Below are 14,076 nucleotides of genomic sequence, written 5' to 3' on the forward strand. Positions count from 1 at the left end.
TCTTTTAAAATCATGGGAGACCACAGACATAAAGATTTATCTTTTAATCGTGAGAACGCACACAGTGGACAAAGAGTATGCACCAAACGATTAAAAGAAAATAAAGGACCACGTTTGTGCTCCTGGTACGGGACACACTTGTATTATTTACACTGTAGGCAGTTCCGGTTTGAAACACAAGTACTGGTGGCGCTTCCTGGTCAGCTCGCTCTCATTGGCTACTGGGTGAGTGATTTCTACTCTCTCACTCCCGTCACACTGCAGGATCATTCGGCCAGATAACCAGTTCAGATCAGATCGGATTATTCTCTCGTATGGAGCCACCCTTAGTTAGAAAGATGCCTTCATTTACCATAGGGGGAGGATTTAAGAGGATCTATCTAGCATCATGGGTTAGGGTTAGTAGGTTGTGTTTATGGTATACATTTTTTATGGAACATCAAAACCAGATTGTTGGTATTTTAAGACCATCCACTCACTGGACTCACCTCCAGCATCCAATTGTGCAGCTGCAGGAGCAGCATCACTCGGGTTGTCAAGAGCAGCCTGAAGACGGGCCTTTAATTTCATTTTACATTAATTCTTCTATCGTTTTTTCTTTTTCAACCAACAGACGAGCAGGAAAGGTTTCCCATCAGTCACTGAGCCTCTGGCATGGAGTATATAATATAATAAGAGCATGTCGATGAGGATATAAAAGGATATATAAATAATGATCCACCGCAGCTCCAAACAAACGTGGGCTGTGTTGTTTCTGTGTTGCGTAACTCAGTCAGATCTCCCTCATTATTTCTCCCTGAGCTCTCAGTGGGTTAATTTCCCTGCGCTTGTCATCTCCTTCATTTCACTGAGCGCTCGAGATGCAGCAGCCCTCGTCCCCCCCGGGGGCTGCACGCAGACTGGCACTGCCACCACTCCGCTATAGGAAAGCAGGGCCAGACCCAGCCAGGGCAAATTAGTACCTTGCATGACATGGGTGCCAACCAAACAGATATGTGGTTAAATCTCACAAAAACCCTGTCCTGACTTGTTCAAATGTTACTGGGTTATTGAGTGGATGTCAGTTGCGTAACTTCACGTAGGATGCAAACATATCCATGAAACCTCCAGGAGAAGCAGGGGGAGTAAAAGCCAGAAGGGCAGCTGAGGGTCAGTCAGCGTGAGTAAAAGCATCTGCTGGAACTGAGTGTACCACCACAGCCGGTAATTTTCACCCCGGCCTCAGCTGTCTGTGTGGGGGAAGTGAGGAGGCTTAGTGGGAGTTTATTTTATCATACTGTGCTATTATTGCCTTGATGGCCTCACACATAACCCATCCAAGGACCTCGGCACAGTGAACACACACAGGCTGAACTGTCCGGCTCAGCTCATCTGATGCTACCTAACTCCACTCAGCTGTTTGGATTTACTGTTTTTGTGTGTGTGTGTGTGTGTGTGTGTGTGTGTGTGTGTGTGTGTGTGTGTGTGTGTGTGTGTGTGTGTGTGTGTGTGTGTGTGTGTGTGTGTGTGTGTGTGTGTGTGTGTGTGTGTGTGTGTGTGTGTGTGTGAGTGGGCACACGTTCAAGTGTATAGTGGAACAGATGCTCTTGAGTGTAAATGTGTTGGAAACCAATCTGTTGTAATTATCATCTCTTCCCTCGGTGGGATTTTGACTTGTGTAAAAACAATCAATAATCAAGATTAAAGTTTACCGATTAACGGGGGCAAAACTGTTTTTTCAAAATCTAAATGATCAGTGAAACAACTATTGTGATTTCTTAATTAGGTAAAGGACAAAACAGCTCAGCTCTTGTTGTTCATATGTGAAACTTAAGCAAATCCTGCACATTGGAACTTTACAATATCCAACCAACCATCCATCCATCCGCCTATCCTTTTGAGGGTTGTGTGGGGGGGGGGGGAGCTAGAGCCAATCCCATCTGACATTGGGAGAGAGGCGGGGGAAACCCTGGAGAGGTCGCCAGCGTGTCGCAGGGGGCCCCTATGGGTTAACTGGAGTCAATTAAGAGTCTCCAATTGACCAATCTGCATGTCTTTGGACTGTGGGAGGAAGCTGGGGTACCCAGAATAAATCAGTGCAAACTCAACACAGAACTGGCCAAACAGGAACCTTCTGGCTGCGAGGCAACAGTGCTACCCACTGCCCAACATGATACCCCCCTCTGTGATAATGATTGGAATAGTCAAGGGATTGATGAAAGTATTTCAAGCTTCCCTTTTCTTAGTATCCAGCGTTATTTTGCTGACACAGTGCACAACAAGGACTTCCCTCTTGCTGCTGTCTGTTGCTGTCAGTGTGAACCAGGGACAGAGGACAGGGACGACTTCAGGAGCTCTCACTGTGCTTTTGAATGATGATCAGGTGAATTACTTGTTGGTGTGTACATGTCTGTGTGTGGAGAATTATGTTGTGTATTTTGGCTGCAGCTGAGCAAGTAGTTTGTGGTGGTCCCACTTTTAAAACAAAATCTCAGTAACAGGTGTAAAGTGCAAAATCCAGACCACATCCTGTCATTTTTAGCTGCTGTTGCCATGTCACTGTCTCACGAAGGGGTTTTCTCCTGATTATAACAATGCTTAGCACAGCAGAGCTGTTCTGGAACTCCCTCTGCCTCCTGGCTGAGTTATTTCGGTGTAGGCTAAGTTCCCAGGCTTTGCCATTTAAAACCGACCTGTTTTCCACCTGAATTATTCAAGCCACCTTCACATGGACTGTTCTCACGTCTACGCTCATGTCCGCCAGGTACTTTACACTTTACCTGCCTGGCTGGTCATGACCGCACTTCGGCGTCTGTCACACAGGCTTTACAAACGTTAATATATTACTGTAGTTTAGAAGCTAATACATTACAAGAATGGGATAACTTATATTACTTTTACTAACAACAAGTACTCAGGGTAAGAGCTCACCTGTAGCTTTGCTTTTCTGTTAAGTTTGGTTTCAATTAATTATTTGACGCTAGCCTCGATTGCGTGGCTCCAAACCACGATCACCAATGCTAAGAATCCAAACTACATCAACCCAAGATGGCGACACTCGTATCTGTGATATTTTAGCATCAATTTTCAACCACAGCAGTAAGTGGAGACACATCGTCCATCTTTTTATACAGTTTAGTAATTTGTGCACCTCTGCTAGGCACCTCTGGGATTTTATTTTATATTGGGGAAAGAATCATGGGTTCTTAGATGATCAGCCACAATTTCAGACAAACTCTTGACTGATAAAAATGTTACCTTGTGGGTTGTAATCCACTATATTCTATTTTTACACTCACACACGGTGCAGTGAGGGATTATTAGAGATATTACATGTGTGGCCTTATTTGGCTTATCCTCCAAAAAAATTATTTAGATAATCTGGCTCCACTGCTGGATGGTTTACAACCTTGTTTTTATTTTTCGTTCACCGACTAAAATACGACTAAATTATTTATTTTTCTGGTCAGCGACGCTGCCTCACCCAGGACCGTTTGTTTTAAGGGTGCTCAAAATCCTTACATAACCCTGTGAGACCTCATGCACTAAAAAAGAGAGAGACTGCAGCTTAACATAAAAAATACTTAATATGGCATGTTGTGTTTTGACTGCTTGCATACACTCAGTAAAGGAGGCCACCTCAAAGGTCTTGAGCTAAGCCGAGGATCATATTCCCTCTCGGAGCCTGGCATTATTCCATGCTGTGGGTCACGGGGTGATTATCTCTTCCTGTCAGGAATGCTGCGAATTTCCTGCGTTTTCTCCCTCTTCCGGCCTTGTTAGCGGTTGAACGTGTGACAGAGAGCCTGGGCCCAGCTGGCTCCCATTGACTCTCTATCGCTGTTACCTAACGTTCAGCGGGAGCCTTAACACAGGCGAATGCTTGAAGGGCCGTTTTTTACAGCTTTAGATCAAGGGAATATGCTGAATCGAATGAAGTGTATTCAGTGGGTAAATAAATATGCACCTGCTCTGAAGAGGCAACCGATTTAGCATAATATCTCGTGCTCTGCAGGGAGCTTTAGTCAGATAAAGCCAGTTGCATGCACCACCCTTTAAAGGGGTGTATACCTCATGAACAGGACCATTCGATCTGGGAGCTTTAGTGTCTCATTCCCCAGATTTACCATGTTCCTGTGTTGGTGCAGGTTTAGGTGCTTGTTTTCTTAATGGCAAATATAGATTTAACCTTTGGCTGTTATTCTCAGGGCTGATGAATGCTGCGTTACTATGGCATGTTGACCTCAGTCGCATTCCTGAGCAAGGACACCGAAAGAAAAAAGTTTCTGTGTGCTTCAGATTTGTCCGTGTTTGACGCTGATCACTGTACACGTGGCCCTTTGCCTAAAACATGTGATCGTACGGTACATGTGTGTGTGTGTTTGCTCGGGCTCCGGCAGCAGTCAACTCTCAGCTATGTTATTTGTCTCAAAGGGAGAAAGGAAAGCTCTGTTTGTGTAGGGTGGTGGTGCAGGAGGGGGTGGAGTAAGAACCAGACCCAAGTATAGGCTGTCTCGCCACAGTAACCCTCCCCACCCATTCTACACCCTTCTCCCCCCCCCCCTTTCCGAGCTCCCTCTCCCGCTCCCTTTTATTTTCGGGGGAAGTCGATCGAGGCAGCGGACCAGGGCGGGAAAATGCAGATGGTCTCAAAATGGTGGAGTGAGGAATGACATCAAGGCGAGTGAGGCCAACTTAAGGGAGAGCGAGGGATGAATCTGGGCCTGGAAACTTGTTTTGTTGAAGGTCCATTCGTTCCGGTCTCAAAGAATCTTTGAGCATTTTTTCCCCCCAACTTACCTCTTGTGGTATTATAGCCATGCAAATAGTTTTTGGTTTGAATTGCATATTGTTGTCTTAGAAAATCGCTTTCAACTTATCCCACACATTTCACAAAAAGTAAGGTTTTATTAAAGACTTTTTAATCATTTAGTCTAAAATAACTATAAATAGTGAAAATACATGTCACGATTTCGCGGAGCTCGAGGTGACATCTTTAACTTGGCTTCTTCGTCTAAAAACCCAAACATCGTACATTTACAACAATACAAGAAAGAGAAAAGCTGCAAGTCATCACACTATAGAAGCTGAAATCGGTCTATTTATCTCAATTAATTGATTATCATAAGGGCGTCAGACTAATTACCTAATTAATTAAGCAGCTAATCATCACATCCCTAAAAGCAACCCATCCTGTTGGAGGAGGAAGAACACGAGTGAGCGAGATTTATAATCTGGAACGCAAACTGTAAACTGATCGATAAAGTACTGGCCAGTGTTTTATTGATCTTTTAGTTACGTCATAAAAAGTCCCCTATGGAAGCACCTCATTATTTCTCAATAATGCGAGTTCTGAAAATGGCTAACAATATTCTACCTAACTAATACAAATCAGATTTTTTAACACATGGTGACCTTGGTCTTAGGGTTGATGCTGTTTTTCCTTTGATGAGATGAGTTCCTGTTGTGCTCAAACTATTAATGTTCGGTCTATATACTGTCTATGTATCAGCAAACATTGAAAGTTTACTTTTATTTCCTCAGACAGTGAGAAATATTGACTCTGCACTCATAGCCAGTGTCAGTTTTAGCAGCAGCGATAGAATTGAGTTTCTCCTTCAATCCCCACGCAGGTTATAGAAACACACTACGCCTCCTTCCTTATCCGTCCATATTGATGTGTTTTTTATCGAAGTGTTTGTTTCGGAACATCTATCAGGGAAGAGGAATCACCTTGGTGGACTACAAAGATGGCGAGAACAAAGGCGTCAGTCGAACTGCCCGCCTGTCAGATTCCGTCAAGGCAACCCAAGGATAGTTCTAGGCATCAGTCTGAAGACTGTCAGAATAGGAGCAGGCTGCAAACAGCCTCAGCAAGCACGGCTAACTGTGCTGCCTGTATCGCACGGCTGTATGCACACGTTAACAAGACGGCAGCAAACAGGGACGCTGTGATGGCGGCTCGGAGGCACGGAAACGATGATTCCAGCTGAAGTCGGCCCGTGGACACTTCAAAGTCACAAACTGATTTGGAATTTCCATGCCTATAAATAACCTTTGAAGCAATTAAAATGGCAGAGTTTCCACTTCAGGAACACCTCAGGATAATTGCACTGCCAGATTTCAAGGCTTTGTGCTGAAGCTCCCCAAGTTTTTAAATTTGACCCTCTCATCCTCACCAACAGAAAATATAAAGAAAATCATAATCTGTGATTGAACATTCGTGGAGGCCCACAGACCTTTGGAGCCATTCTTGTTTCTCCTCTTTCGATGTGAAAGTAGGCCATGGACTTCAGAGACAGGGAGGAGGGATGATGTAACTTGGGAACTCTATATGTATGTTGTATCCTCTTTGGAGCTTTGCAGCACTGATCACTTCCTCTCCCCATGTATGTGAACGTAGGTTTCATCGTTGTCAGATATAATCATATGACAGACTTAACTTGACATTCATGATGTCTCTTGTACTAGAAGTATCACATTTTCTTACTTTCTCTCCCTCATATATTACATTATTCTGTCTACTCTGGTGCCGTCTCCTTTCTGGATGTTAATTACCTGGACTAACTTCCCTGAGGGCACTGATGACGGCTATTTCTGGCCCCGTGCTCCCTATTTGAAGAACTGATGTCTCACTGAGTTGTACAAGATCCATCTCAGCTCTTTTTGTCACAATAATGTGATGACGCACAGCCCGTCTGCAACTCTGAGCTCATGCGTGTCTTCTACTTGGAGAAGAGGCAGCTCTGCTTAGCATCAACGTTTTTAAACAGATATGACACCTTCTTTCGACGGCTGACACTTGATTAAATTCTGTGTATTACAGCAGCCACTATCATTTACTCAACAAATGATGATTTCTCGTACAAATCAAATGAAAATAAGTTTGTTAAATGTTGAAATGCTCATAACCATGGAATCTCTGGGCACAGATTATGAAATTGAGAGTGCGGTTTGTAAACTGCGCATACAGATTTAGACTGTTTTTCCTCAGTCAACCATAAGGGGGTGCTCTGTAGCATAACACAAATGTTTCCTGTTTGAGTAACTTTGTCGTGGATACTTGAAGTACTTTTTTATTTTAGTGATTTTACTTCTGAGAGTTAGATGAGAAGATTCTCTTGAAGATTATTAAAGCTCGCCAGCAGCCGGATTTTCTTATTTTAGCCTCGGTTGGTCTAATCATATATAACAAAATCCATCTGCTCGCACCTCTAAAGCCAACTGATCATCCTTTGTTTACGTTGTACGGAGGGTTCTGGACTCTTCTTGTCAAGATTGGTAATTAGTGAGGTTTAGATACGCTAGTTTTTACTCTGTGTTTTCCTGCTGATGTGTGGAAAGCAGCCGAATCTGACCTCGCTTCTTCTTCTTCTGTCTGTTTGTTTGTTTCTCTCTCCCCAGTCTCCCAGTCCAACAGCAGCCTAAAGAAGCACCGGAGCCGCAGCATTTTCAGCCCCTTCTTCTGCTGCTTCCGCAACTACAATGATTACCACGTGGAGCCACCACCCTCCAACAACAAGACCCTCTCTCTGCCCCCACCACCAGAGGAGAATGGCAGTCCTCCCAAGGTGAAGCTCATTTTTCTCTTGCAACACCATAGTTGCCCCCGAGTCCAAATAACACACCATTTGCATCCACGTGACGAAAAGAAAACCCCCTGTGGGAATTAGTTTTCAGCTGTTGCAGAGATCCACCCCGAGAGATTCAGTAACGAGTGACATTTGTTAGGTTTTCGTTACAGCGAGCTTGTGAGGGTTTGCTCTTTCCTGCAGAGAGCCGAGGCACCGTGCAGCCTCGCCGAGCTCCCTCCGCAAATTTTTCCAGCTGCTTCAAACCCGCTGAACCCGGAGCTTGTTTACCATCCGCTGCTTGAAAATACGGGCTCGCTTCCCATCTTGCATTCTTCGATATCTGCCTACGCACACAACCGCACACACAGAATAACACACAGAGCACGCTGAGGAGCTCAAACCACACACACACACACACATACACACACATGCGCTCACTCTTTGTGGAGCATGCTTGCACAAGCTTGCACAAGTCTTACGGTATACCCATGACAACACATGAACGCACACACACATGCGCTCATACTGCCGCTTCTTTAATCCCCATAAAGCGGGGCCTTGTGTGGGTCCAGTGTGATGGATTGCCTGGCCCCCACGCCCCCCCCCTCTCCTCACACACACTCTGACCAGTGTAGTGAGGATGTGTGAAGCGAACGTTCTGGCCGCTGGAAAAGGCGCCAAAACCACAGAGCTCCTCCGCAAACACGGTGTTCGGCTGCCAAGGCAGGTACACGGGGCTAAAAATGGAGCAGTATCATATCCACTCCTGTTTCCCTGTAAATGTCTCTCATTTAGGGGGGGGGGGGAGATGCACGGCCCTGCGCAGACGCTATGCATGTGGTCAGCGCTGACCTGCGTCGAACCCCTCCTGAGCAAATGAGCTCCCGTTAATTTCGGGTGAACCTGGCGAACCTTGCCATAAAAAGCCTCGTTATAGAGAGGGGCTGTTTTTTTTCGAGCTGGGTCCTTGCCCGCGGTCCCTCCCAGCAGTTTGCTCTTTGCTGGATTTCTGGCCAGCCGTGTTTGTTACTATGGCAGCTGTTTGTTTTTGAGCAAGTTGCTCTGACTTTCTATCACTGTATGTCCCCCCCTTTCCTTTTCTCTCCCTCCCTCTCTCCCCGCGCAGTTGTTGATTAGAATATTGATGTTGTCGATTTCTTCCCCTGCAACAATTTCTCAGTTTTTCTTTTTGCACCCCCCCTGTCTATTTTCCACCCAGCCTGTTTCACTCTTTCTTCTCTTTTTCCTCTCCCTGTTCATTTTCTCCAGTGTGACCAGGTCCAGGTCATCCCCATCCCCAGTGTATGTATTATTATCTTTCATTTTTCTTCCTCTCGCTCCATCACAGTAACACCCCCACCACCTCCGCTTGCTGTGCTTCATCATTCTCGCTGCATGTGGATGTTGACACAGAGGTGATTTTTCTTTGCGCTCAGGCGAATCCCCGCTCTGTCCCTCCTCTAAAGGGGAACAAGGCGCTGCTTTCTGCTGTTTACCCTCCACTCACACATTCAGTAAAAAAAAAAGAAGTAATTTCAGTCCTCATATGACGTGTTTGTTGCTGTTTCCTTTTCTTCGATCACTGGAAGAGAACATGAGAAGGATTTTCTTGAAAGATCAAATTTATTCAATCTTGCACAAGAACTTTACAGCTGCAGTTTGGGTCAAAATATATATTGATTAGGTATCGTCTTCATAGAGAAAGATTACACATTGTGAGTATTCACTTAGTGGTCAATTACATACTGTTGGTCCATTACACCAGGGCTCAGTTTCAGTGATTTGTACAACATTCATCAGAAAGGGGGAGTTCATCTGATCCCTGCTTTGTTTGTGCTGAAACGACAATTCATTTAGTTATTTTGGAATGTGCGCAATGCCTGTGGTTTACTGTAATTTAGGATTTCACACTCACAGCATCCCACATGGCAGCCAAGCTTTAACCTACACCACGCAGCAGACGCCTCCCTCCGACGGCAGGAAGCGCATGTGGCGACGAGGCCTGCTCTTTGTATCCCCGGCTCGGTCCAGACGAGGTCTCTGAGAGGCGACTTAAATAACTCAAAACGACCTACAGAGGTCACGTCTCTGTATAACTGTTTACTGTAACATCAGATAAATCAAGTCAGCAGACAAACAACATCTACATCTGGTATTTATACGTGTCACCAGAAAGATCTTAGTTAGATCCAGTTCAGGACCCAGCCTCCTCTTATTTCTGCAGGTCCAAGAACACAGCAAACAGCAACAAAGGATAGAAGAAGAACAGACGATGACCATAGCGATCTGTGATGCTGTGTTATTCTGTTTGATTGCTTTTTCGAAGCAGCGGGAGAAGCCGGTTGCCAAGTGAATAGCCAAGTTCTGTTGTTGACTTTTGTCGCACCAAATTGAGAGCAGACACTTGGTCTCGTCTTCACTCCATCCACAAGTGTCTTGAATGACGTGCGTAGTTGAGGACTGAGGAGAGAACTTATCTATCTATCTATCTATCTATCTATCTATCTATCTATCTATCTATCTATCTATCTATCTATCTATCTATCTATCTATCTATCTATCTATCTGTCAACAAGCAACAAAAACTCATTACAAATAAATAAGGACTCACAAGCGTCACACACCGAGTAAATGATCAATCTTTACTTTAATCCTTTTGTGCTTAAAAGGAGAATTTAGACAGTTTTTTATAACACACTACATCTATAGTTGTAAACAGATAAAGGACATTATCACCTGTAATTCATGCTTTGCTGCAACAAGAAACATACCTCAATTTACAATAATGAGGTGACTCTCATTGCTTTTAAAATCATCTCAAGGCCTTTACTAGTGAGCAGGGTCCGCTTGAAATGAGTCTGTTTGGGAACCCCCCCCCGACTCTGGTTTCTGGTGAAGGGCTTTTTTGTCACAGTGCAGCTGCCTGGTGAAAAGGTCAAGGTCCCGGTCAGTTGCTCAGTTTGTCGTTCTTTGGTCAACAAGCATGGGAAAATCCCATTCATCTCGGGCCTGCCAGGACGTCCCTCTGTGTCCTTGCTCACAGGGAATTCTTCCTGTGATGCATCATCAGCGTGCGGCCCCAAGATAACACATGATGGTTACAGTCCGCCCGGTCGAACGCACTGCGAAACACACACACATGCAGAAAATGGCTGGCATGTCGAGCAGGACTCTACAGTGTGTGTGTGTGTGTGTGTGTGTGTGTGTGTGTGTGTGTGTGTGTGTGTGTGTGTGTGTGTGTGTGTGTGTGTGTGTGTGTGTGTGTGTGTGTGTGTGTGTGTGTGTGTGTGTGTGTGTGTGTGTGTGTGTGCGTGCGTGCGTGCGTGCGTGCGTGCGAGAGAGAGAGAGTTTGATTGACAGAGTCCTTGCTCCTCACCTCTCTATAGATCTTGGATTGTGCGGGTATGTGTATGAATGTGCAGTGTGTGTACATGGATGTGTGTGTGTGTGTGTGCCCCCCTTACGGCTGAACCATCTGCCCCCTGCCAGTCTGTAACCCCAGGCCCGCATGGCAAAGGACACAAGGGTTTGCCCCCGCCCCCCCCTCGGACCCCGATGGCATCTCAGTCAACATGAGGTCATGCAGAGAAAATAGTGATCAGTCAAACAAGAGCAGAAGTCCTTGACATGTGATGACTTAACAGTAACTATTATACATATTTTTAACATTACCTCATGATAATAATACCCTAATAACTACAATACGCCATCAGCACAATATAGTGGTGTGGATGATATGTTACTAAATACTAAATTCAGTTTATAGCTTGGTAATAATTCAATATACCCTTTATTTCTCATATACAAAATCCTTTTGTCCAAATTAAATATTTCAAGCAAATCTTGATCCAACCCCCCTGCTACATGTTTAGTTTGATAAAATGTATAAAGGTGGAATACTTTTTACTTCATTTCTTTTATGATTTGACTTTGGAAATTTACATTTGTCTCTGGTCTCTAGAATAACAGGTTTTAGTTCTCTAAAACATACTGAATCTCTCTTCCTCAATGGACATTTTCTCAGTTGTCATGGCAATAGCTCAGTTGTCACAGTCATCTCTGTTTTTTTTTCTTCATCTGTTTTCCTGAGGTGCATCACGACTTCTTGTCTAATTGAGCTTCAGAGTTAATTGTTGAATATATTGTTGGAAGAATGTTCTCATCAGTTTGCCAGTAACGACTTCAACCATATTGCTCAGCCTCAATAATACATTTAAGCTACTTTATGTTCAACCAAAAGCAGAAACCAACATACTCACAGCTGTGTCTTTATAGGTTCACACAGAGCAGGAAAGTGATCATGTCCAACACTGTGACTGAGCTGCCATCGCACCCCCAGTAATATTTGATTCTGTGTGTGTGTGTGTGTGTTCCCTATTCCCTCTAATGCACCTGTGTGTGCAGATAGTATTGTGAAGGCTGTTTGTTGTCTCTGCAGCCTCCAGCCAAGTTCCTCCTGCCTGAGGTCAGTATAGCAGACTACGGCAAGAACTGTGTGGTGATCGACCTGGATGAAACCCTTGTGCACAGCTCCTTCAAGGTATTTCACCACACTCCACCTCTCACTACCACACACACACACACACACACACACACACACACACACACACACACACACACACACACACACACACACACACACACACACACACACACACACACATACTTTTTTCATGGTTTCAGTCGTGTCATCCTGTTACTCCATAGCCTCAGAGGGATAATGGGATTATACAGAAATAAATCCTGAAGATGTCAGTCTTTGCTCTAAATATGGATACAAGGGTGTAATGACAATTAAGATGAGGTGCCGCTGAGCTCATGGCAGCATCACTGACGTATACATAATCACAAGAAAGCCTGTCTGTGAGGGTATTATGGCTTTTATACACCAATTAACACAGGAGAAGGCAACAGGGAGAACTAACTGTTACTATGATAAGGTGTTGGCATAGCAACCGATACATCCTCAGTGGCTGTGCAGCTTGTAAGTGATCAGCAGCAGTGGGATTTGTCTTTGTCCAGTCCAGTCGTTTGGCAGCAGGTAACTACAGTAGCATCTCTGCCCTGTGAAAACCATTCACAGTGAAATGGAAAATTCCGGTTCGCACTACTCTCATCCATGTGCCTCCATGTTTTGAGTATTAATTATGTTGTGTACTTATATGTTCTGTCTGCTTATAACTGCATTTCAATCCCGTCTATGTCCTGTACATCTTTTTATTTATAGATTTGTATTAAATAGTTTATATAAACTGTAATATTTTCAGCCTTAATTGCATTTCTTTGTCATCAGTGTTTTAGAATATCTTCGGAATCGTTACCAAATTCCTTTTTTAAAAATATATATATACATCAGGCGATAGAGATGTTCCAATTCCATTTTTCCCTTTATATAACCTATTTTGATAACAAGACCTTTCTGAGTTCTGATCCCATACCAGTACATTTGAAATATTAACAACTTATATGTATTTTAACAGCTTTATGCTACTAACCCTATATCGAAGTGATAACTGTTGTATGGCCTGGCTCAGGTTAAACCCTTTCGTGAAGAAGTAGTAATTATATCAACATCAAAAGTGCAAGATGGTGGCTCCCTGATCCAGGATATATCACAGCCTCATTTTGTATGGGACTTCTACAATCTATGCTTCATCTTTGCATGTGTTGACCTGATCCTCTGTCACTACATCAAAAGTTCCCTCCACTGACACACCTGGCACACCTAGTGACCCACTTCAGCACAGCTCGGCCCCAGCTGATGTCAGGACACGTGTGTGTACTGTATCTACGGCTGTTGTCCTCAGTGTGCGTGCAGCTCGAAGACAGAGAGCCGTGCAACAAAATAGCTCAAGGTGAAACTGAGGAGTGTTTTGTGTTTGCTCTGGTTTTACTCAGGGAGTGAAGGGAAACTGAGGAAACGTCTGAGAAAACACTTTTCATATGACTTGGACTTAATTCCTTGTTTTCTGTGGCGAGGCAAGAAATGTACACTGTTCTGGACCCACCCATCACAGTCACGTGTTGGGAGCGCGGGGCCACACACATGCACTGTGCACGCCAGGGTGTGTCCGGCACAGTGTGCTGTTGCCTGGAATGACCACGGGAAGAATTTCGTAGAAATCCTGGATCTGTTCTCAGGATCTTGACGGTTTTATTTTCTCTCCTGACAACAACTCACACAGGAGTTCCTTTTCCCGCTTTGGATGAAAGTCAGCTGCACAGCGGATCCTCAGTCCATCAAAATGATTTTTGTTCAGTGATCAGTGCGAAATAAACTCAGGCGGAAAAGTGACAGGCACGCAAGCGTTTTCACTTCCATTCAGAATCCTGCAGGATTTCCTGTAGATTTGTCTTTGATGTTGGGGGGGTAATTTTGGGTCAAAACACGAAGCACTTCAACAGACAAGCTAATGCTGGAATTGGACAATTAGTGCGGAAAAAAAACAAGCACAACCAACAAGGGACATTTTCACAGAGATGATTCACAGATGGACGTGGACTAAAATAGAACCGTTACATA

The 14,076-nt window shown here is 44.3% G+C and overlaps 1 protein-coding gene across 2 annotated transcripts in view; it reads left to right on the plus strand.

Annotated features, from left to right (window-relative positions):
• The window catches only part of ctdspla (CTD (carboxy-terminal domain, RNA polymerase II, polypeptide A) small phosphatase-like a), a 29,227-nt gene that overhangs the window by 8,774 nt on the left and 6,377 nt on the right, over positions 1–14,076 (plus strand). The window contains exons 2-4 of one of the 2 annotated variants that reach the window (XM_034572111.1): positions 7,384–7,550; positions 8,823–8,855; positions 11,992–12,093. In XM_034572111.1, the coding sequence (XP_034428002.1) occupies positions 7,384–7,550; positions 8,823–8,855; positions 11,992–12,093 (302 nt within the window). The remainder of the gene's footprint in view (positions 1–7,383; positions 7,551–8,822; positions 8,856–11,991; positions 12,094–14,076) is intronic. The other variant, XM_034572112.1, reaches the window with a different exon arrangement.

This window comes from Hippoglossus hippoglossus, chromosome 20 (genome assembly GCF_009819705.1).
Source record: "Hippoglossus hippoglossus isolate fHipHip1 chromosome 20, fHipHip1.pri, whole genome shotgun sequence".
NCBI classification, from domain to species: Eukaryota; Metazoa; Chordata; class Actinopteri; order Pleuronectiformes; family Pleuronectidae; genus Hippoglossus; species Hippoglossus hippoglossus.